Raw genomic sequence first — 26967 nt, 5'->3', positions numbered from 1 at the left:
CTTCAGATGTCTTCTAAAAGTCAGATACTTGTTTATTTCCTGGACGTCTGATGGGAGGGCATTCCTCAGGGCGGGTGCCACCACCGAGAAGGCCCTCTGCCTGGTTCCCTATAATCTCACTTCTTGAAGTGAGGGAACCCCCAGCAGCCCCTCAGAGCTGGACTTCAGTGTCCAGGCTGAACGATGGGGGTGGAGACCCTTCTTCAGGTATACAGGACCAAGGCCATTTAGGGCTTTAAAGGTCAGCACTAACACTTTGAATTGTGCTCGGAAACGCACTGGGAGCCAATGTAGGTCTTTCAAGACCGGTGTTATATGGTCTCGGGGGCCACTCCCAGTCACCAGTCTAGCTGCCGCATTCTGGATTAGTTGTAGTTTCCGGGTCACCTTCAAAGGTAGCCCCACGTAGAGCACATTGCAGTAGTCCAAGCAGGGGATAACCAGAGCATGCACCACTCTGGCGAGACAGTCTGCGGGGAGGGAGGGTCTCAGCCTGTGCACCAGATGCAGCTGGTAGACAGCTGCCCTAAGAAAAGGGATATTTTTTTCTTTTTGCCCAGAATAGGATCTTGCCGCGCTTGGAAGACACAGAGGACTAGAAACTTAACCGCAGCTGTCACCTTCAGTTGACTTTTGAGCCACCTCAAATGGCAGGCAATGCTTATTTTTCATGCACTTTTCGAAAGTGCCACAATAGTCGTTGACAGGAGAGCCCCCCTGGAACTTTTCAGCCACCCCCAGACCTGCACCCCACTGCTACCATGGGCAGCCAGGCACTGGATCCCACCCCCCATCGGCCCACGGAGATCCCACCCCCGGGTTCCCAGCACCCCACACCCGCCCAGACCGATCTCTCTCACCGAGCTCCCGTTCTTCGGTCCTGGGATCAGCCCTCCCGCCCTGCGTCCCGTCTCAGGGCCGAGGCATGGCTCTCGGACGCCTCCAGCTCCAACCGCCCGGCACCCGGCCGGCTCCTCCACCCACCCCGCCGCTATGGCAACTTGAACTAGCCGCCCTGCCACCGGGCGAAGAGCGGCCTCTCAGGGCGCCAGGGCCCCCGCGGCGCTCGGCATCATGGGGGTCGTAGTTCACAGCGCCGCCTGCCGCCTCGGCCGTGGAGGGAAGAAGGGACTACGCTTCCCATGATGCCCCGCGCCGGAGCTTCTCCTGGGAACGGCCCGCAAGCGCTCCACGCCCGCGACCAGGGAAACCAGCGTAGCCGCGCGCCGGCGCCGGCGGTACGAGGGCAAGCCGCGCCCACTTCTTAAAGGAGCAGGCGCTCAAATTCCGAGCAAGCATTTTATTGTTGCTCGCCACCCCAAGCTCTGGAGCAGTGCAATATTCCAGGGGTGTTGGTTTCGTGGAATGAGGGACAGCAGAGACTGTGGTGTCTTTAGGATATATGGTTTATTGGCACATATACACGACCTGAGCCTATGATGGAGGAGCTCACAGCACTAATACCCCAGAAGGGCTTTCTTCTCCCATTGCCACAGCTTTGGGTTCAAGCAAAAATCTGGAATGGCTCTCACTCTTAGCCTTCTCTGCCTGCTTCTAGCCCCACCACACACTTGCCCTGGCCTTTGACTTTCTCAAAGGCCCACCCATTTGCCCTCTGGCACAAAGCAACTTCCTTTCTTACACTAGCCACCCATGCATTATAGCTCTTGCCTGGCTAATTCAACAATGGGATCCGCCATTAGATTTTAACCCTTGCTGCATCCAGGAATTAGAAGGGACTCGGGAATCTTATAGCCTAATCTCTCTCCCCCAAACTCACAACAATATAAAGACTGTAGTGCAGCAACATTATAACAACACACATTGCTGTGTAGTGGAAGTGGCCTCTTGTGAAGCTGGCATTCCGCCTGCTCCTGGACACATCTGTTTAGGCAAGCATTCCTTTGAATGACTTGTGATGTTACTGTTTTAACTGTGTTTTAACGGTTATGCTTTAAAAATGTTTTATTGCGGATTTCAGTTAAAGACATTCTAATGTTGTTGTATATTTTAATTATGGACTGATTTTATAGTTGTGCAAACCACTTAGAAGCCATTTTGGCATACTGTATATGCACTATAATAATAATAGCACCAAAAAGGCCCAATTATTTTCAGACATCAATCGCATGAATGCCTCTGCCAAAGAATTTTCTCTACATCCAGGTGCACCTTTCATGTATTTTATTTATTGTATCCCACCTTTCCTCCAAGGAACTCGACGTAGCATACACAGTTCTCCGCCTCCTCATTTAATCCTCACAACAATCCTGTGAAGGAGGTCAGGCTGAGAGGCAATGACTGGCCCAAAGTTGCCCAGTGAGCTTCATGACCAAGTGAGGATTTGAACTCTGGTCTCCTGGGTCCTAGTTCTCACACTCTAACCTCTATGCCAGGGGTCAGCAAACTTTTTCAGCAGGGGGCCGGTCCACTGTTCCTCAGACCTTATGGGGGGCCGGACTATATTGGGGGGGTGAACAAATTCCTATGACCCACAAATAACCCAGAGGTGCATTTTAAATAAAAGGACACATTCTACTCATGTAAAAACATGCTGATTCCCAGACTGCCCATAGGCCGGATTTAGAAGGTGATTGGGCCAGATCCGGCCCCCATACCCATGCTCTATGCCCAACTGGTTCACAACAGAGAGACATCAGCAGGCTTAACTTTCTGCACAGGGAGGCAGCAAACCAGGTGGTAGGGAAAACATATTGGGAGTGTCCCAGAAGAGGCACTGGACAAGAAATCTCCACATTGCAAGATTTGTTGCCAGGCCTCACTTCTCTCTGATGGATTTTGTTTCTAAAAAGAGCAAAGATGAGCTGGAAGGAGGATGCACTGTATTGTTAGGACTGAAAGACACTTAAAGGTCTTAACCATCTGCTCCCTTGATAATTACTTTATCCTTCATGTAGGTTCATTGAAAGTTGAAGAGGTTGAATGGGAAGAGCAAGATGCATGGCCAAAACTGTGGAAGCCTTCCCTTGAGTGGAACTGCCTGCAGGAAATTGCAATTGTGCCTTGCCGCCCCCATGGCCTGCTTTGCCGCCCCTACCAATTGGCATCAATGCTAGCAGCAGTGGCGGGAAGGCCCTCAGGAGTGCTGTCTAAGGGACGTCTGCCACCTGAGGCAGTGGCTTCAGCTTGCCTAATGGATAGGTCAGTCCTATTTATTGTTATTTGAATATTTTTGGCCACCATGAGTACTCTGGCATGTGGAAAGGCCAGATATAAACTACCGGTACTCTCTGATCAATCATTAAAAAACAACAACCCTTCTAGGCGGGTTAGTGGTGCTGCCATACCCTCCAACATTTCTCCAATGAAATTAGTGACATCCTATTCAACAACAACAACAGTTTTATTATTTATACCCTGCCCATCTGACTGGGTTTCCCCTCTGGGTGGCTTCCAACACATATAAAAACAAAATAAAACATTAAACATTAAAACACTTCCCTATACATCCCTTCAGATGTCTTCTAAAGGTTGTGGAGTTGCTTATCTCTTTGGCTAGGGGGTCACATAACTCCATATGTTGATCCATTGTTGTTTAGTCGTTTAGTCGTGTCCGACTCTTCGTGACCCCATGGACCAGAGCACGCCAAGCACTCTTGTCTTCCACTGCCTCCCGCACTTTGGTCAAACTCATGTTGGTAGGTTCGAGAACACTGTCCAACCATCTCGCCCTTCTCCTTGTGCCCTCAATCTTTCCCAACATCAGGGTCTTTTCCAGGAGTCTTTTCTTCTCATGAGGTGGCCAAAGTATTGGAGTCTCAGCTTCAGGATCTGTCCTTCCAGTGAGCACTCAGGGCTGATTTCCTTCAGAATGGATAGGTTTGATCTTCTTGCAGACCATGGGACTCTCAAGAGTCTCCTCCAGCACCATAATTCAAAAGCATCAATTCTTCGGTGATCAGCCTTCTTTATGGTCCAGCTCTCACTTCCATACATCACTACTGGGAAAACCATAGCTTTAACTATACGGAGCTTTGTTGGCAAGGTGATGTCTCTGCTTTTTAAGATGATCCATTTTTTTTACATTGATCCATACCTTGATTTTATTCTGTGAACTGCCCTGAGACCCCCAGGTATAGGGCAGTATAGAAATTCAACAAATAAGGATAAGAATACCTTCCAAGATTTCTCTGGTGAAAATGGGGACGCCCTAAGGAAAAGCGGGACATTCCAGAATCCAATCAGAAACTGGGACGACTTCTGTACATCTAGGACTGTCCCTGGGAAATAGGGACAGTTGGAGGCAGGGTCTGATTTAGGTTTAATGAGGCCCTAAGCTCCTGAAGGTAATGGAGCCCTTTATATGTCCAGCTGTCCTTTGTAAACAACAAATTGTCACTGTTTTTTGTGCTGAATAAATGCTATATGGTAATTTATGGACCCAATAGGTATCTAAAGCCATTTGCCACTGTTGCTGTATGTAGGTTTTATTTTATTTGTTTTTTTATCTTACATTTTGGAAATGTACACCCATATTTTTTTCTTTTAATTTTTTTTTTGGGGGGGGGCAAGAGTGGGAGCTTAAGCTATACAGTATAGCTTGTTTAGTTTACACGCCCCCCTGCATTTCTTTTCAGAGGGGCTTTCTGCTTCGCGTAGTCCCGGCAGCCACCACGAGATGGCAACGGAGGGCAGGCCCTGAAGCCGTCGGAACTCCGGATCGTGGGATGCTCTGATTCGGCGCGGAGTCGCGGACTTCTTGCAAAGGTCCCGCACTTGAGTGGCTGGCGGGGCCGGGATGGGATGGGGCTTGGGAAGGATCTCCTGAGCATCTTGCCGCCCGGTGCCCAGACGGGAGGAGAGGACGCTGGAGCCCGTGGTCCGCGCGAGGTTTGGAGTCCCGGTGAGGCGGAGCGCGATCCCTCTGTTGGGGCTACTTAGGCGCCCGGGAAGGAAGGGGGTTCCCGGGGCGCTCGTGGGAACACCCGCGGCTTGCTTCTTAGGGGAGCAGCCTGCTGTTAGATCCGCAGGAGGCAGCGCCGGGGATTGCATGGCACGTCCGCGGCAAGGCTCCGGGACGCCTTTCGCAGCAGCGTGGCCAAGATGGGACATTCAACAGGTAGAGAGATTCAACAGCGGAGATTCCGCCCCCCCCCCAAAAAAAAAAAACAACTGCCGGAGGGGAATTCAGACAAGTGACGGTTCTCCCAACAGGGAAATTTACACATACGTAACACACACACACACGTGAAGATACAACGGGGAGATAATTTACGCAAGATGAATTCAACAGGTGAAGATTTAAGGGAGGGGTTCCTTTATATCTATGGGAGGTGAATCTGATAGGAGACGATTCAAACGGAGGGGGGTTCCTTCCTGAGTGCAAAAGATGAATTTAGCAAGCGAGGATTCCGCAGAAAAGATGACTACATCTCCATGGCAGGAAAAGCTCCACCTGTTGAATTTCTGTTGGTCATGCCGATGTTAAAGGTGCCCTGAGACGCCTTGCCAAAACATACAAACAAAACACACCGTTGGGAGTTTTCTGTAGTGATGTCAACTTTTGAAGAGGCAGAGGATGGAGGGTTTACTGTCTGGGGAAGTCAGTCTTTGGGAGAATAACTGCCGCTGTGCCCTGTGTTATGGGACTCCTGTCAAACTTACTTGTTATTTAAAATTGTGATTCACTTAAACTAAATCTGCATAAATAACTCACTGTCTACTATCCTATGCACACATGGATGGGAGTAAATCCCATTGAACATAGAGGCACTTACTTCTGAGTAAACATGCATAGGGTTGCACTATATGTTTTATAACACGCCAAGAACGTTTGTTTATAAAAATCTGTTTTCAGTTCCCTACTGCGATACTGGGGGGAAAATACTACATGTGACTAAGCATGTTCAGCCTTTTTCTCCCTTTCATGACATCGGCATTAACTTTTACATCACCATATGGTTCCAAGGTTTGGGAAGTTATTCATCATTTGAGGTGTTTTTTCCTGTTTCTAACTCTTAGTGTATTATATCCAAGCTACAATAGCCATATAAGCAATAAGTGAAGTCAGTAATTTCCACATGTTGAGGACTTCTATTCTTAATATTTGTTGATGAAGAATAATCTCAAATGACATTGTTCCACTCTTTTCCAAATATATTGCCAACATTATTTGCCTCTGATAGATCCACCACAAATAAATATGCCTACCCACTTGAGAGTTACTTTTTCAACAGCTTGGAATATACTTGTTACTCATTTACTTAGTTTCTTGAGAAGCATACACCATTGTATCACCAATGTCTAAAATAAATTTCTCTCATACTGTATTTGTATAAACAAGATTAGTGACCTTCTTTCTAGAAATATGCATTATTTCAAAAGTACTGGAATATTTAAGTCTCAAAGTCATGTGCATATACTTGTTTTGGTCCATATTTTAGTTTTATCAGTCTATATATTATGGAAAGTTTGTGTCTTGTTACATTAACAACTAATCTTCCACCTCTTAATCTATTGTTTGCTAACCATATCCTCACTTGAGAACATTCAAACCAGCTTAGATCTCTGTCCAACATCTCATTTTGTATTCTTACATATCTCAAGAATGGAAGAATAATCAGATCCCTCGTCATCTTTTTAAATGTTGAAAATTTCACAGACTTTCTTGCAAATAATAAGCTATTTAGCCAACTTGAGTGAATTTAAAATTAATCTAGTTTGCCCTAGATTCTCAGAATATCTGATAGTAAATTTTTGCATTTTTTACTTAATTTGAACAATCTCCTTTCTGCATCCAAAGCAAGTAATTTAATTCATGGGTCATTTGCTCTTGTAGCTAGTTCTTATCTGCTTGATCATATATAATGCCCACAGCGAGGCATACTTTATATAGCTAGCACAATAATATAATCTATGATAGAACTAACACTTCTTTTTTCTGAGACAACACAATACTAGAATTCTCAAATGCCTCTTGTTTATTTTGTACAAAGCGAATCCCTTCTATGAAAAGAGAGTTGTGCAGAGAAGTGAGAGAATATTGAAAGATGGCACTTACAGTGAGAGGGTATGGAGTGAGTGATGTATGGGGCAGACTTGAGATGGAGGGATCTGCCTGTGGGTGGAAAAGTGAGAAGAGAATAAAGTTTAAAGAAGCAAATTCTGTACAAGAGCATTTTGTCTGCCGATTTTTCTGGTTCAGTTAACTTCCCTTTACCAATGGTCATGTGCGTCATCATGACTGGTCAGTTAGCTAAGTATTTCTATTGTTCTACTTGATCTAGGGGGAGCAGCTGCCCCCCCTCCCCCCCGGCTACGCCCATGCCTATGGTTCAGCTAGGTAAGTTTAGACATTGGACTTAAAAAGAAATTATGCCTCTTCCCTTTAGATGACCATACGTGAAGCACACATAGCTAAAATTTATCTCCAGTTTACAGCTGTTTCTGTTGTGTGTTAGGGACGCAGGTGGCGCTGTGGGTTAAACCATAGAGCCTAGGACTTGCTGATCAGAAGGTCGGCGGTTCAAATCCCCGCAACGGGTTGAGCTCCGTTGCTCGGTCCCTGCTCCTGCCAACCTAGCAGTTCGAAAGCATGTCAAAGTGCAAGTAAATAAATAGGTACCGCTCCAGCAGGAAGGTAAATGGCGTTTCCATGCGCTGCTCTGCTTCGCCAGAAGCGGCTTAGTCATGCTGGCCACATGACCCAGAAGCTGTACACCAGAAGCTGTACACCTCGGCCAATAAAGCAAGATGAGCGCCGCAACCCCAGAGTCGGTCACAACTGGACCTAATGGTCAGGAGTCCCTTTACCTTTACCTGTTGTGTGTTAGAACCAAAACCAAAAAGGTTTAACAGTCCTGAAAAATAATAATACTCTGAGCACGTGCAATTCTGCATTTTACATTATAGTACCAACGCACCCACAGGAATAAACGATGCTTGCTTCTGCAGCCTTGATGGTACATACGTTGACTAGGGAGCAAGCCAGATTTTGTTGTAGAAAAGGATAATCTGTTTTGAAAGTAAAAATAATGAAATGAACATCTATATTGGGGTGTTGGGGTAATGTCATTCCTGCTGGACCCCAGAGTGCACCCATCTCTGTACTGGTATTGACACTGGACCTGTTTGCTATGCCACCGCCCCCACCCGCATCTGCTGCTGTCTGAGTGCTCATTTCAGGGGGACAGGCTATGTGTGGGACGCTGGACTTCAGCCACAAAAGTCCAGCCCTGGCTGTACCACTTCTTGTTGCAGACAAACTTTCTGTTTGAGAAGAAAACTTTTTCCTGCGCGTGGGGACCACATAGCAGTAAAAAAGAAAGAAAAGAAAATAGATCACCGATTGAGATGGGAGGGTGGGAAAGGATGGGATTTGGTAGATTTGGCATGGAGGAAGTTGAAAGGGATTTGTCTACTGCCTGTAACATCTTTCTATGCTTTTGCTTATTACACCCTATTTCCTTTTAGGGAGCATCAGGTGAACGTGGTTTTCTGAAGAAACAGCGGATTCCCTCTATTCTGTTCCCAAGGAAAGGAACTGTGGTCGTATCTTCTCTCTCTGTGGAGAAGACCTGCACAGGGCAATGAAGTCGTTTCCACAATAGGCTCAGGAAGATGCTGTGGGTACCAGAGTTCCTTCAGCTCCTGCTCTTGCTGGAAACAGGACTGATAAGTAGAGGTACCGAAATGTGCCCTTCGTCCCTCTGTGACTGCTCGGATTGGGACCGCTTCAAAGTCACCTGCAGAGAGATATATTTCATCCCCAACCTCCCACGGGGCACCAAGACTTTGTGAGTATATGGGACTTAAATATGTTTCTCCCACCCCAACCCCCAGTCTATTTCAGGGGCACAGGGGGAGGAGGAAAGGGAAATCGCATTGCACATGTAGAATTTCTCATGCAGGGATTCCACTGACAGGACCCATTCATTGAGTCTCACCTAATAGCAGGTGTGAAGCAGCAGCTTTTTTGAATGGGTGGGTGGGTGGGTCTGTGGAGTGCAGCAAAACAGCACGGAGGAAAGGGTCAAGCTCTCTTCCATCATGTCGTGGTCCTGATCTGGTGGCTTTGGGGGAGCAGAACAATTTGTTATGTGGGACCCATGCCATATTTACTGTGTAATGCTAATGTAGGGTATGGGGTGGTGGCCTCTGTGTTGGAGATAATTGCTGAGTGGAAGGGAATTGGCTATTATCCTGTGCAAATCCCTCCGTAAGTCATCTTAAAAGTCTTCTCAGCCACGCTAACAGTTAAGATCTAAACCTAGAAGTGAGTCTGGCTGGGAATGAATGTTTTGAGACGGAAGGAGGGTGTTTGCCACAGTGCAGAAGAGCTGAAGAGTCAAGCCCACCATCCCTTCCCTGAATGCGTCCTACAGTCCTTAAACCCCATTATCACAACAAATGTGGGGTTTACGAAAATGATGTCTGCTCTGGCCCTGGATTTTGCTTGTCAATAACCAATGAGCAAGAGCACTAAGACATTTTATTCAAGGTTGGCCTGACAAAGCACAAAATGGGGGGTGGGGGTGGTAGGGGAATGGTATTTTATGAAATTGGTGCTAGAGCAGAAGGCTGGGCATTCAAAGGAGTGGTTTTGTGTTTTGGGGCTCAGACCCCACTCCTTCCTCATATTCTTAGGCATGGTACTTGAATCCCGGTCTCACCAGTTCACCTTCTGCTATGTGGGTGTTTTGTGACTGGTCGCTCCCATCACAGCAGCCATTTTGTCAACATGCATGCCATCAAGGCAGCCATTTTGTGATGCTGCTCACAGCACTCTCAAAAAACACTTAGGGACCCCTACTTTAAGTCGCCACAAGAAACTAAGGCAATTTTGCAGTACGCTAAACAGAGGCCCAGTTCAGATGTAATGAGAAACCATGATTTATGTGAAAGGCCTGCAGGCAGCCTCAGGCTCACATGCTCCCTCCTTCCCTTTCTTTTCACACAGTGGGAGGGGATTAGAAGCTTACATTCATGGTTTGCTACAAAGCACAGTTTGTCATCTTGTCTGAATATAGGAAACTGCAGCTTGTACAAACTAGACCCTGGTTTTATATCCTATTTTGCAAATAAAATACAGTAGTACCTCGGGTTAAGTACTTAATTCGTTCCGGAGGTCCGTACTTAACCTGAAACTGTTTTTAACCTGAAGCACCACTTTAGCTAATGGGGCCTCCTGCTGCCACCACGCTGCCGGAGCACAATTTCTGTTCTCATCCTGAAGCAAAGTTCTTAACCTGAAGCACTATTTCTGGGTTAGCGGAGTCTGTAATCTGAAGTGTATGTAACCTGAAGCGTATGTAACCTGAGGTACCACTGTAAAATAAAACAGTTTCTCATATTCAAACAAAATGGGAATTGTGGCTTGTTGCACACAATGAATGTAATGTTCTTAATCTCAGAGTAACTAGGAGCAAAGCTTTCAGAGTGGCTGCTCCCGTTTTGTGGAAAGCTGTGACTTTTTAATGTCGATACCTGACAGGCACCTGTTATTTCTACCTTCCAGGAACAACTGAATACATTTTTCTTTTGAATACATCTTTCTGAATACAATGGTACCTCAGGTTATGAACTTAATTTTTTCTGGAGGTCTGTTCTTAACCCAAAACCGTTCTTAACCTGAGGTGCACTTTCACTAATGGGGGCTGCCGCTGCGCCCCCGGAGCACGATTTCCGTTCTTATCCTGGGGCAAAGTTCTCAACCTGAGGTACTACTTCCGGGTTAGCAGAGTTTGTAATCCAAAGTGTTTGTAACCTGAAGCTTTTGTAACCCGAGGTATCACTGTACATCTTTCTTTGCAAGATGCAAAGGTCTCTCCCTTAGCTCTTAGCGCTGTTTTTCAACTTACTTAAAGTTGGACTTTGGCGCTCTTTCAAAAATTTGTTTTAGATTTTTAATGGTATATTCGTAAGACTCAAGTGGAAGACAATTTATAAATTAAATAAATCTCTCCCCCCCCCCCCTTGTTTGCAGACTAGGAAGAAAGGGAGGGAGGAACATGTGAGCCTGAGGTTTGCTTCAGTTTTTGTTTGAAATAACTAGCCATAGTTTGTCATTACACTAGGGAATTATTAACTTTTTCCAAAGAGGTAACTGCTTTTTAAAGTTTCTGATAATGATGACCTTCAAATTGGTAATATGATTGATTCCCTGCATTGGGCTGTGTAGTGACCTAAGAGCTGATGGTTACTAAAAGTATCTTTATGTTCTGTTACTTTTAAGTTTGGAACACAGCTTTGTTTTTTCTAAAAGCAAGTGTATGAAGATGTTGATGAACAGGACTAGAAACAGGATAGTGCTTTTACATTATATACTTAGCTTTTTTTATTTTAGCTTTTTTTTTGCCATGTTCTTTCAATTCTACCATAATGAATCTTTTCTAAAACATTTTAAACAGCTGACCATTCAAGTTCTGCTTATTGTGTCTGCTCAGACTCCAGGGCCTGTGAAGCAGTTTTTTAAGCAACAATAAAGCTCAGGAATGGGGGGAGATGTACTTTACCGCCGAAAACTCCAGCGCTAATTAGTTTCTTTTTCAAGTTGCTTATAATTGCCCCAGAAAGGGTTGAAGAGTTTGTCTACAGTTTTTTATAATCATTCCAGATTAGCCTTCCACTCCCAATGTATTTTTGAGTGATGCATCATGAAAATGATGATAAATTGCCCATAACTGCAGCGGGGATGGAGATGCAAAAAATAAATTTATTATTTATATTATATATTTTGGAAAGTGGTTTGTCTGTCCATCTGTTCTCTGTGGCTTTGGCTGCCTCTCAAGATTTCATTGCCAAACTCAGTACAACGGCTTCCAAAGTAGGGGCAGTGGTCGTTGTCAGTGTTTGAATGCCAGGCACCCTTTTGAATCCTGATGGTGAACTGAAATGTCACTTTGAGGTGACTTTTGCCTGTTTTTTTGGAATAGGTTCGGCCCCTTCTTGAGATATCATTGCCAAACTCTGCACAAGGATTCATGAGGTGGAGGTGACAGTCTTTGTCAATGTTTGGTTGCCAGCTGCCATTTTGAATCGAGATGGCAGACCAAAATTATCTAGCCATTACACTGATTAGCACCATCAGCTCTAAGTATATGATATTCTTTTGTTACTTATTTGAATCTTGTTTAAGTGGATCTGCTGTTATGTTTCACTTAGTACTAGTTTATGCTGAATATGCTGCTCTACTGGATTTACATAGTGTTTGTATTACTGTTGAAAATGGTCAGTTGCAAACCTAATGTTGCACATTGTGCTTCACAATGTTTGTGTGAGCCTTAGCAAATATCTTATGCCTTTGCATTAAACTCTTCCCAAATTATGCAAGCAATGAGAACTCCAAGGGCACAGGTTCGGCTTTCTTTGGAATGAGATCACCCGAGGCTTACCACAATTTGGTGATATGTGCTTTACTTACACATAAACAAGTTAAGCATACTGTGAAAGTCCACTTTAACTCAAATTCACTGCTACCTATTAGGTGTCTAGACAGGGGTCGCCAACATGGGGCACTTGAAGTTTCTTTAATGTCCGGACGTCGTAACTGCTTTTCTCCTGCTGGAATTCTGAATTAACCTGAGCTGCTGTTTCATGGACTTTTAACACCTAGCATTTGATGCTGAGAAATGATTTGGCTGTGCTACGTAAATATCCGACCATGTTGACTTATGTTAGATAAAACGAAGTTTTTTTTCAAAATAAAGAGGGACTTAACATAGTTTGAAATTGTTTGTCATTTTATCTTGCTATTGTAAGTGCCAACATAGGTGGTAGCTGTCGTTTAATCTCACAGTTGTTAAATGATTCCGCATGACAAGTCATTTTGGAGTTTAAGAATAGATGTTTGAGCCTGTACCCACCCAAACATTCGTTTGGACCATAAATTTTGTCCCCTTTGCAGTGTATCTCAGTGCCACTTCTTCATAACACAACCATTAGCTCCATCTACTTGCCAAGTGGTACCCATTGTGTAGCCATGGTAATGGGTGAATTTGTGTTTGGTTTTTTAAGGCCAGTAAGAGCATTAATCTCTATTATGTACTTTTCTGGAAATCCTATGTCCTTTCAGTCCAGCTGATGATATAGCTGAATAGTTTGCAAACTGATTTTATCTCTGTTGAGATTTTAATTGGTACACTTGTTTATACCTTGTCCACAGACAGGATCAAGGGTTTCATTTTGTTAAAGTTGAAGCAATTACAGCTTCCATTGCAACAAACAGGAAACAAACAGGTTGGGGTGCAGCTGTGAAGTACTGATATGCAATCAGAAAGGGTCTCATTTGTTGGAATTGGTACTTCCGAGTAGTTATGAATATCTGCGCTAGTGATGCTACCATAAAGCTCTTTGGCAGCCAGTCATTGAATGAGGAATTAGAGGCAAATGAAGTAGAAATACCTTCCTCAACATCTGAAAACAGAGCTTAGGTTTAGCTTATCTTACATAAAATTACACAGAGCTTCATTTAAGCTGGGTCAGGATGACTTTTGAAAGCACTATTTTCAGCTATGGTTGGATCTCAGCCATGTGCTCTCTTGTATGGCTGACTGCATAGGTGGCCTCAAAATCCATCTAGTTATGATCCTAATTATTTTTTTGCTTTTCTTAGCCTTTATAAGGCTTTTTTGCCCCTTCTGAAATTAATCATCATCATCATCATCATAAATGCCCAGAGCTTTGCCTACACATACTGGGAAAAACGTTTACAACTAAATAGCAGGATTACTCTGGGATGTTTTGTGAGCCCCTCTACAAGTAACTCAGGTGTGGGAGAAGAGTCACTTTGAATCCTTATAAGCCTTGGGTGTCCAGCAATAGGGAGGCAGTGAGGTGCAGTGGTTAAGAGCATTGGACCAGGACATGGTAGGCCTGGGTTCAAATGTCCACTCACCCATGAAGCTCATTGGGTAAACCTGGGTTAGGAACGATCTCCTAGCTTTGCCTATCTCAAAGGGTTGCTGTGAGAATAAAATGCAAGGACCACATATTTCACCCAGAGCTCGTTTGAGGAAAGGTGGGAAATGTACAACAGTAAAATTCTATTTTTATTTTTTAAAAAACTTTTTCCTTAATTAATCAGAAACATAATTCAATAACATGTAAGAAATAAGGTAAAAGAAAAAAGAGAACCAAATAAAAATTAAAATATAAACTCACCCAAAAAACCAAACACAATTCTATTATTGATGTGTCAGCTGGATAAAGATGGAATACAGGCAGTGACCATTTTAGGCGTGTTCCAACTGATGCACTACCGCCAACACACAGGTCCTTTTGGATCCGGAAGAAGGAAGAGAGGGGGTGGGGCAGGGGCATAATGGGGCGGGGTGAGTTTATGCGTGCTCCACTGACACACGCTTTGACCTGCAATGTAACCCTCACGAAAATTCCCAATGGGGAATTTCCTATGCTTATTTGAGTCCTCTTGCACCAGCTGGAGAGAAACCAACAATGGGGGATCTTTTTTTGCCCTTGCATGATCAGAGCACTTGACTAATAGAGCACAACAAACAGTTATTGCCACTAGTGTCCCACTGTCTCTCTTTACATGGGATGGACAAGTATTTTATCTGTGATATTTACTATGTGAGGAATTCTCACATACTACAACGGGTGATTTCAAATGTGGATGTCAAGGACAGTAACGATGGTATAATGAGGCTGAGGCATGAGAACTTGAGAGCTTCAAATGGAATAATTGGACCATACACCAATAATAATAATAATAATAATAATAATAATACCAAATTTGCAAACAGATGTGGAAATGTGGAGAACTGAATGTAAGACAGGAAAAATGAGGAATAGGGAGAAACCAAAATTGGTAGATCTTCCCCATGCCATTCCTGCCCTCCTTCCTCCCACAATGGGGAAGGTGTGAGGGGGGATATTCAAACAGCTTCAGTAATCTTTCTAAAATGTATTGAAACCAAGATTTGTTTTCTCCTGTTACAGATAGGTAGCCGTGTTGGTCTGCCATAGTCAAAACAAAATAAAAAAAATAAAAAAAATTAAAAAAAATTTCCTTCCAGTAGCACCTTAAAGACCAACTAAGTTAGTTCTTGGTATGAGCTTTCGTGTGCATGCACACTTCTTCAGATACAGATATCTGAAGAAGTGTGCATGCACACGAAAACTCATACCAAGAACTAACTTAGTTGGTCCTTAAGGTGCTACTGGAAGGAATCTTTTTATTTTGTTTTGTTTTCTCCTGCTCTGGAGAGTAGGACCCAAACCAAGGGATTCAAGTTACAAGAAAGGACATTCCGACTAAACATTGGGATGAGCTTTTTGACACTAAGAGCTGTCCGACAGTGGAACAGAGTCACTCAGGAGGCTGTGGGCTCTTGTTCCTTGGAGGGTTTTAAGCAGAGGTTGGATGGTCATCTGTCATGGATGCTTTAGCTGAGATTCCTGCATTGCAGGGGGTTGGAGTAGATGACCCTTGGGGTTAACTCTACATTTCTATGATTATTCCCCCCCCCTTTCATTTATTTGGATCTAAATCTAGGTCTCTCTCCCTCCACCCTTAGTTACACTTCACAATGTGTAACTAAGAAACTGGAGCAAAATAAACCTCTTGTTGTTCTGCACAAGGTCGTGGTAGATGCTTGGGAGATCAGCAGACTGTGAACACTACAATATTTTCTCAGAAGTTATATGTGAGCACCTGTGTGGAGCTTTCTGATGAAACACACACACACACGCACACACACGTAAGTGATTTGATACAAGACATGGCGAAGGGCTGTACTTACAAGAGTTTTGTGTGCAGAAGGTCCCGTCTTCAGACCCCTGTTTAAAACTCTGGAAAGTTGCTATCATTAAGCATAGACAATACTATCATGAGGCAGATGGACTCAATGCAAAGAAGCTTTCTATGTTTCATCTATGCTGGGACCTGAGTTTCATAGAGACCTGTCACCTCCTTTCCCACACTTGAGGTGAATGAAAGACAGGTACAGCTTTCCCCCATTTTCTTCTGTATCTTCTTCTCAGTTCACTTATGAGTTTGGGGCCGCAAGTTGAGGAGGGTGCCAAGCTGCGCTCAGTGGCTGTTCTCTCCCCCGCTTCAGTTTATACTGTCTTCATTGAGCTGTGGTGGTAAAAAGCAGTTGCCTGCAACCTTTCTTTGCAAGGTTCTACAGGTTGTCTGGTTACTAACTGCAAAAAAGTGATCTTCAACTTGCTTTGAAGTACATTTCTTTTTCAGTTTCTGCTTTGATGTCATTTATGCTAAGTAAGAATCAGTGGAGTGCAGCTTTACTTTGAGGCAACATTACTTTGAATACTATAAACCAATGGCGTAGCTAGCCGCTCGGACACCCGGAGCAGTGCACATGCCGTGCACCCAGGGGTGGGGTGAGCTGCCCAGGGGGGCGATCGGAGCAGCGATCCCCACCCAGGGTGGATTTGTCACCCCCCTCACAGATGGCACCCGGGGTGGACCACACCCACTACCCCCCTTTCTCCGCCACTGCTATAAACACTACTATATAAATGACATAAACTGTGAGAGGTCAGCCGGGATACATGTTTTATCGATAGCTTTTCTTTGTTGTTTTTAAAAGATAAAAATGGACGTTCTGAAATATAGAATGCATACCCAAAGCTAAAAGCTGCTACGAAACAAAACACTAATTAAAAGTACAGTGGTACCTTGCTTTGCAACCGCTTTGGATTACAACCGTTTTGGATTACAACCACGTCAAACCCAGAAGTGCATATCCCTTTTTTTGGATTACAACCCAGTGGGGGGGGATTACAACCCATTTTTGGGGGGAGGCCCCATTGGCAAAAGCGTGCCTTGGGTTACAACGTGTTTTGGTTTACAACCGGACCTCTGGAACAGATTATGGTTGTAAACCAAGGTACCACTGTACATTTAAAGGAAGCCTTGATTACATGGGAGAGACATGGGCACTAGACCAAAATGTTCCTCTTTAACCAGGCCTTTGGCTGATTGACATCCGATGCCCTTTTAAATGTGTTGTGGAAGGGAGAATTACTGTGTTTTCTTTGTTCTTATTTTGTATTTTTGTATTTTGCATTTTTATGTTGTGAACAGCCTTCAGATCTATGGGTATAGGGCAGTATACAAATTCAATGAATAAATAATTAAAACAATACAATATATGGTGATATTGCCCCTTTAAGACTGCACCACTATTCTTGTAGCTGAGGAGAGAGCGTTAGAGCTCAAGGGGCAGAGTATGCAGTCCCCTGCCTCAGTTCCTGCGCATGCAATTGGTCACTAGTGGTGGGCGAATGCTACTTAAGATTTCCGGGCAAGGTGTCGTTGGAGAGTAATCCTGTGTAGCATTTAACCATAGGAAAAGGCATAGGAATGGTGTGAGACTGGCCAGACCTTAAAGGAGGAATCTATCCTTCCTGAGCGGTGGAGAAGGCCAGCAGCAAGCCACAACCAGAAGACCTGTGAGACTGAGCCCCAGGAAGAGATGGTACTCAGGAGAAGCGCCACACTGGATCCCTGTTTCCTTATCCCCATGTAAGGCAAAAAGTGGTGCACATCTCTCATTCTGCTTGATCCCTGGGCAAGTAGGAGCTGCAGGCAAGAATTAGTAGTTGTGCATGCAGTAATTCTCAGCTTTTGACATTTATGTGTGGGAGAGCAGAGCTTTCCAAACCATGTATCGCGACATGTGAGTGTGTCAGCTGCATTGTATAGGTGTGTCGCACGAATGCTCCCCATGCCTCTACCAGGACTGGAAAGGAGTAAGTTTAACTGGACTACTGTGTTGCAAAGGCTGTATGTCTGAAAGTGCACCACCAACATGAAAAATTTGGAAAGTACTGTTGTAGAGCGTAGCAGCCGGGTCCCCAGCATCACACCTGCACCAAGCCCCATAAGTCCTGCAAAGCTCGCTGTGGGAGTGGGAGAGGTGATGAAGGTACTTCTCCCCCAGGGTGCTATTTAGGCTAGAGCCAGCCCTGGTCCCACTTCTGCTATAGAGTGAAAAAATACTGTGTCACTGAGAACCAGCTGAAAGCCAATGGAGCCCTGTTGGAAATAAAGGTGGCAACTAGGGTTGCCATATTTCAAAGAGTAAAAACTAGCACACCCCAAAATTGTTGAGGCTTTTTTTTTTTTTTTTAGGAAACCCCAAAAATTGGACGTATGGCATTCTTAGTGACAACCTTACTGCAAACAGATGTCATGAATTAAAGGTTTCAGGGCCAGCCAATTTAAACTGAGCAAGAAGCAGCCAGTCCAACCTTTTGCCAATTTGGTTGTGAACTAAAAACAAAAATGCTGATTCTAAAAAAACAAACAGAGGAATGTGGCCAGGTATTCTCCCCCAGTGCTAATTTTCAAATATGACCCGTTTTGAAATTCATTCCATTGTATCTTGTTCATTCAACTTGCATTTTTTCCATAAAATGGCCTTTGTAAAACATAACAGTGTATGAAAAATAAAAGCCAAGGAAATTACACCATTAAATCAGATTTAAGTGCAACGAAAGAGGGCAACCCCGATATTTTGCCGGAATTATGTGAGGAATTGTGCCAAGTCAGAGTGGCTATGCAAAGAAGGTTAATATAGTTTGGTTTATTTCTCACAGGCTGAAAAAGAGGTCACGGATCAAGAGAATGTTGGATTTGTGGGATGTGTTGGTTTTTTAACCCTGTGTAATTCACTCTGTGAAGCTGTTGGTTGAAGAGGCGTGGGGGGGAGAATTCATCTAAATAAAGAAACTTCAAAAGCTGAAAAATCACTGACGTCTTCAGAGGGAGGGAGTGGGACCCCAATGCTCAGATGCATGGCTTGTATCCACCAGGAGCTATTTGTTCAGTTTTGTGGGGTGTGTTTTATGCAACTCCCCTCTAATTGAAGTTGGATTGGCCCCTTCCTGTTGAGCTTCCAGCACCTGCTGAAGAACCTTTTTAAAAAAATAATAATTTGAGCAAGCATTTTAATTAAAGTCTGATTTTATAGTTTTAACCTATTTCTACTGTATTCTTGTACACACCACTTATTGATTATTGTAGTTAAGCAATATAGAAATTGTTTAAATAAATAAAATGCTGGGGCCATATAAAATTGGAGAATACAACACCGATCTTGCTCTGTTTGCATTGGCTGCCCAATTGTTTCTGGACTCGAGACGAAGTGCTGGCATTGCTCTTTCAGAAGCCTAATAAGGACCAGATCATCTCAGAAACTGCCTTCTCCCAGATGACCCTGCCCAGCCTTTTATAACTGGCCTCGGAAGCCATGTTTTTTGTCCCATAATACCATGAGATCAGCCAGGCAGGTAGGTGGGCAGACATAGCTATAATGCCCACAGTAGGACTTTGTGGACAGCTCGAGATGCTGTCTTCAGAGTGCCTGAGAGTATTGCAATGTTCTTAAAAAAAAAAAAAAAAAGTTAACAGAAGAAGAAGAAAAGTTTGGATTTGATATCCCGCTTTATCACTACCTTAAGGAGTCTCAAAGCGGCTAACAATCTCCTTTCCCTTCCTTTTCATTTATTTATTTTTGAAGTCATCGTGCAGTTCTTAGGTGCTCTGTAGGCAGCCTCCCTGGCTGCCCCCACTTTGGGCATTCTTCCATAGACATTCTAGGAAGCACAGGAAAGCCACAGAGGTGCCTGAGGGTGGCATAAATCTATGCTTGAAAACGTGTTTGTTTGTTTTTAAGCACACCTTGTAATTTTATTCAAGTAATGACAAAATGACGAATCTTCCTTCCACACCTGAAAACAACTGAAAAATAATCCCTGCTTTCATTGAGGATGGGAAAGGATTTGCACAACTGTACAGTGTTACCTTGGGTTACAGACGCTTCAGGTTACAGACACTTCAGGTTACAGACTCCGCTAACCCAGAAATAGTACCTCAGGTTAAGAACTTTGCTTCAGAATGAGAACTCGTGCTCTTGCAGCAGGAGGCCCCATTAGCTAAAGTGGTGCTTCAGGTTAAGAACAGTTTCAAGTTAAGAATAATCCTCCGGAACGAATTAAGTTCTTAACCCGAGGTACCACTGTAGAAGGAAGGTATGGATCCCTTTTTACTGTGCTACTGAATCTAGACAGTAGATGGCAGCAGGCTTCTGAATCTGCTGCAAAAGCAGCAGTGTACTCTATATGTGATAATGGAATCAGAATTATAGAATCTTAAGAGTTGGAAGGGATCTAGAGGGTCCTCTATTCCCACCCCCTGAAAGGCAGGAATCTCAGCTACAGCATCCATGACATATGGTCACCCAACCTCTGCTTAAAAACCTCCAAGGAAGGAGAGTCCACCGCCTCTCGTGGGAGTCTGTTCCACTCTGAACAGCTCTTAATGCCACATGTTTAGTCAGAATCTCCTTTCTAGCAACTTGAAGCCATTGCCCCGAGTTCTACCCTCACAAGCCCTTAATATAGTTGAAGATGGCTATCTTATCTCCTCTCAGTCTCCTCTTTTCCAGGCTAAACATACTAAGTGTTTCCAAATTTTGTGATACAGTTTTCCAGCAAAGAATTGTGCACAAAGATACAGTGAAAATAACATATAATTTATATTAATGAAAATAACTTTTTAATACATAAAAGTGTGTTTCCTGAATTGCAGACTATTTATTTAGTTCCAAAGTGGTAACTTCTCTTGGATTGGATGGAATCATCTAATTAAAAAGTGAAGAAAGGGCACGAAACTAGAGTTGAGTTGGAATCTCAAGTGGTGGCTAGTTAAGCAGAAATTCCACCAGGAAGGTGGAATCCTTTGGGCACTAGTAAACAGCAATCTTGGTTTGTTTTCCCTGTATCTCAGAGGACAGTAGAATATGGAATCCTGATCAGATCGAAACAATGCTGGCAGAAATGTTAAGTGGCACTGTCTATAAATGAACTTGCAAAACAAATGGGAATATATTTTGAAAAGAAGAAATATTTATCTTGAAATAAGAAAATAGGCAACCTAATTCTATGCATGTTGACTCAAGATATTCCTGCTGAATTCAGTAGGGCTTACTCGCAGGATTGCAGTAAAAAACTATATTACCCCCCCCCAAAAAAAAAGAATTATGGGAATTGTAGTTTGCTCCTCACATAGTTATAATTCCTAACAAACTAGTTTCTAGGATTTGGGGGTGGGGGGTGTGTGCTTTGAATATGCTTTAAATGTATGGTGTGTATACTCAGCCTAGGTAAATTTTATGAAGAATTGAAATATGTAGTAATATAAAGACCAAAAAATAAGTCAACTTGTTGAGCAACTCTTAGTTACTATTCATTTCTCAAGTTTTGTATACAGTGCAGTATGAACTTACTCTAATTGAGATAATCTGGTAATGATGTTAGTGGAGGAGAGGAAATATTTCAAGTGGGTGGGAATATTTGCATGAATTCTTCATGAATGAGCATTTCTGTTCATGAACTATGTTAGTGCAGAAAGGTATGGCTAGCAAATATTTTAAGCAAAGCCTCCCCTGCAAAGATGTGCAAGAGATTTGCCTAGTTACATTTATGTCAAACCTATTCATTTTTATTCATTGCAAACCTATTCATTTTTATTCATTGCAAACCTATTCATTTTTATTCATTGCAAACCTATTCATTTTTATTCATTGCAAACCTATTCATTTTTATTCATTTATTTGAAACATTTATGTTCCCTGTCTTTCCAAAACAAGTTTGAAGTGGCTAAGGAAGAGATCAAAATATAACATACATGGTTTTAAAAACATACACCCAAAATACAAAATTATGTCAATATTTAGATGACCAAATACCAACTATTATGTTTTTATAAGATGAATTTAGAGTGGATTCACATCACCATTCTTCCAGACTGAGGATATTCTTGTAGGCAAGTTTCCTAATAAATCAATGAGAATACCTGCTGGGCTAGGTTTTGTTGTGTGTATATGTTCAGAGGTATTGCTGATGCTGCAGTGTTGCAATTACAGGGACAGCCTTTATAATTTTTTTTATCTACGTATGACTAGGAATTAGTATATTTCACTTGTTCCTCTACTTTAATGTTTCGCTGGTTCTTCTCTGCGGTTTGCTCTCATCGGTATCCCATTTTTGAATTCTGGTTTCAACAAAAGAATTTTTTAAATTAATTTCAATTCAGTTCAATTTGGTTCAACTCCTCCAGCTCATTTGCATTCTTCTATCCCTCTGTATGACTGATGCACACTAGTAAATATACAAAAAATAACTTTGCTGTACATGAGGATCACCTGAAAATTGCTTCTTCTTCTTTTTTTTTTTTTTTTGCATGCATGCATGCATCATAAAGTGGTTCGTGTCAGGGCATCATAAAGTGGTTCGTGTCAGGGCATCATAAAGTGGTTCGTGTCAGCTTCCTCTAGAGGGAAACAGTTCCTCTAGAGGAAAACAGTTTCTATTTGTATTAGTCCTTTTAAACTCAATTCAAACACTAAAGTTAGTTTCAATTTTCTGTTACTTTTACTCCTTTTTAAACACAGACGGAGACCATGGAAACAATATATTCCTCTTATTTAACTAACTGTCAGTGAACGTTCTAATCATGGTCCGTCCTGTTGGCAGCCCGTTTCCAGGATCGGAGCGGTGGTATATTAACTCTGTTCGTTCTCTCCTGCAGGTATACTTAGTCCAAAACTTTCCCCCCTCTTCTCCTGCCACCAAGGGGGGTTTAGTATTTTTTACTGATGGAAATTTAGTCCTTTACAATAGGCTTTCCGAGACTTCAGCTTGCATCCTCATTGCTTCAATCTATTTACAAAAGGGGAAGGTGGACTTCCTGTTTTAGACCTCCCTGTTTCGGCACCAAATTAAGACGTTTAAAAATCCAATTCTCCGCTCTACTCACGGGTAGTTGCTTTAAGATCAAATTGTCCACAGGAAAAAGTCAGCACTCTCCGGCAACAGCTATGCGGCTTCGCTCCGTGGAAGAAGCAGTCAATTCGAAGCACCGCGCCGCTCACCCCACGTCGCTCCGGATCCCCGAAACCAGGTTTCCCCACGAGTAGGGGAGGCACAAAAGGTGTCAACCGAATCCCATGTTCACAGGCTTCACCCGCCTGTGATTTCTAGTGGGTCTCCGCCTTCGCCGTGGCGGCCAGACCCGGATTCCTACGAAGCAAATTCCTCCCAATCAGAGGAATTCCGCCATTACCGGAGGTGCTAACCCGGAAGTCTCCCGCTTTCTGTTCTTATCCTGAAGCAAAGTTCTTAACCTGAAGCACTATTTCTAGGTTAGCGGAGTGTGTAACCTGAAGCGTATGTAACCTGAAGCGTATGTAACCCGAGGTACCACTGTAGTACTCGTGGACATCAAGTGATTCAGGACAGATGAAAGAAAGTCGTTTCTCAGGCAGTGAAACTCACTAATCAGAAGAAGCAATGGTGGCTACCAACCTAGATGGCTTTAAAAGAAAACTTCATGGAAGAGAGGGCTATTGATGGCTACTAGCCATGATGGTTATATTCTGGCGCTGTGGTCTAAACCACTGAGCCTCTTGGGCTTGCTGATCGGAAGGTCGGCGGTTCGAATCTCCGCTATGAAGTGAGCTCCCGTTGCTCGGTCCCAGCTCCTGCCAACCTATCAGTTTGAAAGCACGCCAGTGCAAGTAGATAACTAGGTACCACTGCGGCAGGAAGGTAAACGCTGTTTCCATGCACTCTGGCACTCATCATGGTCTTCCGTGTGCCAGTAGCGGTTTAGTCCTGCTGGCCACATGACCCGGAAAGCTGTCTGTGGACAAATGCCGGCTCCCTCAGCCCGTAAAGCGAGATGAGCACTGCAACCTCATAGTCGCCTTTGACTGGACTTAACCATCCAGGGGTCCTTTACCTTTTTATCTTTACCTTATTCTGCCTGCACAGTTGGAGGCAGTAATTCTTCTGAATGCCAGTTGCTCCAAACCACAGGAGGGGAGAGGGTTCTTGGGCTGCAAGCCTGCTTGCAGCTTTCCCACAGGTATCTAGTTGGTCCCTGTGAGACCAGGATGCTGGACTTAGATGGGCTATTGACCTGATCCAGCAGGCTCTTCTTATGTTTTTAGCTTCTTATGTTGCACTATTTAATCAATGCACAATGACTGCAGATAATGAAAAGGCATGAAGTACTCTGTACAAAATTCAGAAATAAAAAAATGGAACAATTAGTCATTAGTTTTGACTTCAGAAACAAGACTAGCTCATTCAGAAGTGCACTACAAGCTTTTGGATATTTCATTGTTACGACTTCCTCCAATTATGGTTTATGGTCATTAATGGTAGGCATGACAGTGCCTCCATTAACATATCATAACTTATTCGTAAGTCACTGAGAGATTTCGGCTGTGAATAACAGGATTTGGCACTAGGAATGCCTGGATTTAAAATACTTACTTTAATATCGACATTGCCTTGCCCTTTGTGATTGTGTGATTGTTGTTGAAATTAACCATGAAGTATTAGATGTTCTGTCTAAAGCAGGCATCCCCAAACCCGGCCCTCCAGATGTTTTGGGACTACAATTCCCATCATCACTGACCACTGGTCCTGTTAGCTAGGGATTATGCGAGTTGTAGGCCTAAAACATCTGGAGGGGCGAGTTTGGGGGTGCCTGGTTTAAAGGGTTTCCTTTCAACATTTTGGAAAATATTTATGGAAGATACTAGGGTAAGGAGTGGGGAGTTTTTAATAGATGTCATATTAATAGCTTTTCATCCTGCTTCCTAAGTGAAAAAATAATAGGATTCAGTCTGACACACAGATTTCAGCCTTCCTGTTCCACTAATCCTATTGTTTTGAGTGTATATTGTATAATTAATTGTGCAGATGTGGTAAAGCCATGAAGACTGACATTATTAGACAAAAATTCTACCAGCTGCAATATGAGGCATAATAAACAACTTTTTTAAAAAAACTTTTTTTAATAATAGGCACATTTGGGGAGCTGTTCCATGGTGTACAGATTTAGCAATGAACCCATTAAGCTGTGTGTCCTGATCTAGCAGGTGTCTTTTTAGGTTCTTAATATTTAGTTTAAAATAACAAGGAGTCCTACAAGGTAGGGAAAGAGAGGGAAACATGCTAAAATTTATTGTTGAAATGTGATTTAGAGGATACAAACAAGCATTATTTTTCTCTTTGAGGAAGGGGACTGTATAGTATATAGAAGAGGCACGACTGGATCGTTCCCTATTTTTAAATTTACTTTAAAGCAGCTTAACATAAAGTCTGCCTTTGATTTGAACTGTGGCACTGGAAGAGACTGTGTTCCCCATTTACCATGTCCCTATCCCAAATCAAATCAAATTCTGTGGAAAGTCTCATCATGATTGTACTCTAATTTAGTGTTATGTCATGCCTCCAAGGCAGCCATTTTGTGGCTGGTGCCCCCAGCACTCTCTTAAAATTCAAAATGTGACCCCTGGCCCAAACACTGCTGACCCCTGTCATATACTCTCATCATATTCTCTCATCTCCACCAGCCTTGTGTCTGTAATCATTTCTCCTTCTGCCCCCAACATACCGGTAAGTTCCACTCTACTCTGAGAAACAGAATAAGGTTTTTTAATCTGTAAGTCTCTTGAACTGACAGAGTTTTGTTCCTACAGGAGGTTTATGGAAACCCATTTGAGAATAATTCCTAGAGAAGCATTCTCCAATCTTCCCAACATCTCCAGGATGTAAGTTCCAACCCCAAATGTGTTTTTATATTAAAATGGGGTAAAGCATTAAAAACAACTTCGGTAGCTCGAATTGTTAGCAGAAGTAGCTGAATAAAGCTGACTGAATCCAAGAAGTAAAAAAAAAACACACACCAGGCAAACTTAACTGAGTAACAAACAGGTGAGGTGAACAAAACGGTTCAAGCCTGATGTCAATAGGCAGGAAGTTCCAAAGTGAGGGTGCCAAAATGAAATAAATTAATAATACACCAGGGATGTTGCCCTCCACACGTTATTGGAATCGTAACTCATCAGCCCCTGCCATGGTAGCCAGTGCTTAAGGATGATTGGAATTGGAGTCCAGCAACATCTGAAGGACCATAGCTTCTCCATCACTGCTATGTCCAGACTAAACAAATATTCTGTGGTCCTACCTGGTTGCTAAGTAACATCCTGCCACGAACACAAGCCTGCCTTGCAACCGTAGTTCTCTGGACGCAATCAGAACTGTTATTTATCTCTGCAGCCAGATGTTGCATTACTAACTGCTTAAAAAACCATAAGTACAAATTAACCTTTTGATCACCTTTTGGTGTGATTCCCCTGCCATCATTACTCTAACGCAGATTACTGGTCCATTTGTTCCATGCTGAGGAAGGCTTGCAAGAGCCTTGCACAGAAGTGGTTCACCAAGTAGGGTTGAACTCCTATGCTAGCTTCCTGGCAGGTTGGTCACTATTATTGCTTACTGGGAATGGGGAGGTTGGCATGGTGGAAACAAGAGCCAGTCTAGGGCTGCCGGTGGTGCATGGGTACCGTGCCAATGCCCCCTCTCAGAAAGTAACAGTGACTACCATCTGCTGGGACCCATCTGCTGGGACACTAGCATAACGGCCCCACCTGGGAAGACACTTCTGTCTCTGCATAGGGAATTGGATTCCCTGAAACTGCAAGCACTGCAGTTAGTTTTAATGATGGTTTATCTGAACCAGCCAGGACTGAGAAGTGCAGTTTGGAGCTGGCTTGTTCAGACAAACCATAGCTAAAACTAGCCACAGCCTGTCCCAGTTCAGAGATAACAGCAGACTGTGGTTACTTGTAGAAGCAAATCCTTGCAGCTGTGTCAAAAGAGGCAGAGATTATGCAGAAGTCCAAGGCACCAACTTGTTGTTTAGAATTCCATTCCAACATAGCCAATTAAGAACAATGAAAGGAAAGAGGGGCAGCTAACCTCCCAATGTGGTTGGACTCCAGCTCCCATCAGCTCCAACCAAAATGATCAGGGACAATGGGACTTGTAGCCCAACATCTGGAGAGCACAACATTGACTCTCCCTGGAGCAGAGGAATACTTACAGAGAATAGATACAATGAACTCATACATTTCCATCTGCCTTTGTGTATGA

The 26967-nt window shown here is 43.3% G+C and overlaps 2 protein-coding genes across 6 annotated transcripts in view; one reads left to right on the top strand and one right to left on the bottom strand.

The window, feature by feature from the left end:
• CEP128 (centrosomal protein 128) overlaps positions 1-1067 on the bottom strand; it is a 199907-nt gene extending 198840 nt beyond the window's left edge. For 2 of the 5 annotated variants that reach the window (XM_079988650.1, XM_079988651.1), the window contains exon 1: positions 861-1067. The gene's annotated coding sequence lies outside the window, so the exon portion shown is untranslated. The remainder of the gene's footprint in view (positions 1-860) is intronic. The other 3 variants (XM_079988647.1, XM_079988649.1, XM_079988652.1) reach the window with 2 other exon arrangements.
• A 3860-nt stretch (positions 1068-4927) lies between these two features.
• The window catches only part of TSHR (thyroid stimulating hormone receptor), a 61519-nt gene continuing 39479 nt past the window's right edge, over positions 4928-26967 (top strand). The window contains exons 1-3 of the mRNA XM_079988958.1: positions 4928-5080; positions 8434-8756; positions 25509-25580. Of these exons, the coding sequence (XP_079845084.1) occupies positions 8581-8756; positions 25509-25580 (248 nt within the window). The 5' untranslated portion in view covers positions 4928-5080; positions 8434-8580. The remainder of the gene's footprint in view (positions 5081-8433; positions 8757-25508; positions 25581-26967) is intronic.

This window comes from Podarcis cretensis, assembly GCF_951804945.1.
Source record: "Podarcis cretensis genome assembly, chromosome: 1".
Lineage (NCBI taxonomy): Eukaryota > Metazoa > Chordata > Lepidosauria > Squamata > Lacertidae > Podarcis > Podarcis cretensis.
Note: the sequence above shows the minus strand (reverse complement) of the source record. Positions and strands in the feature narration are given on the sequence as shown.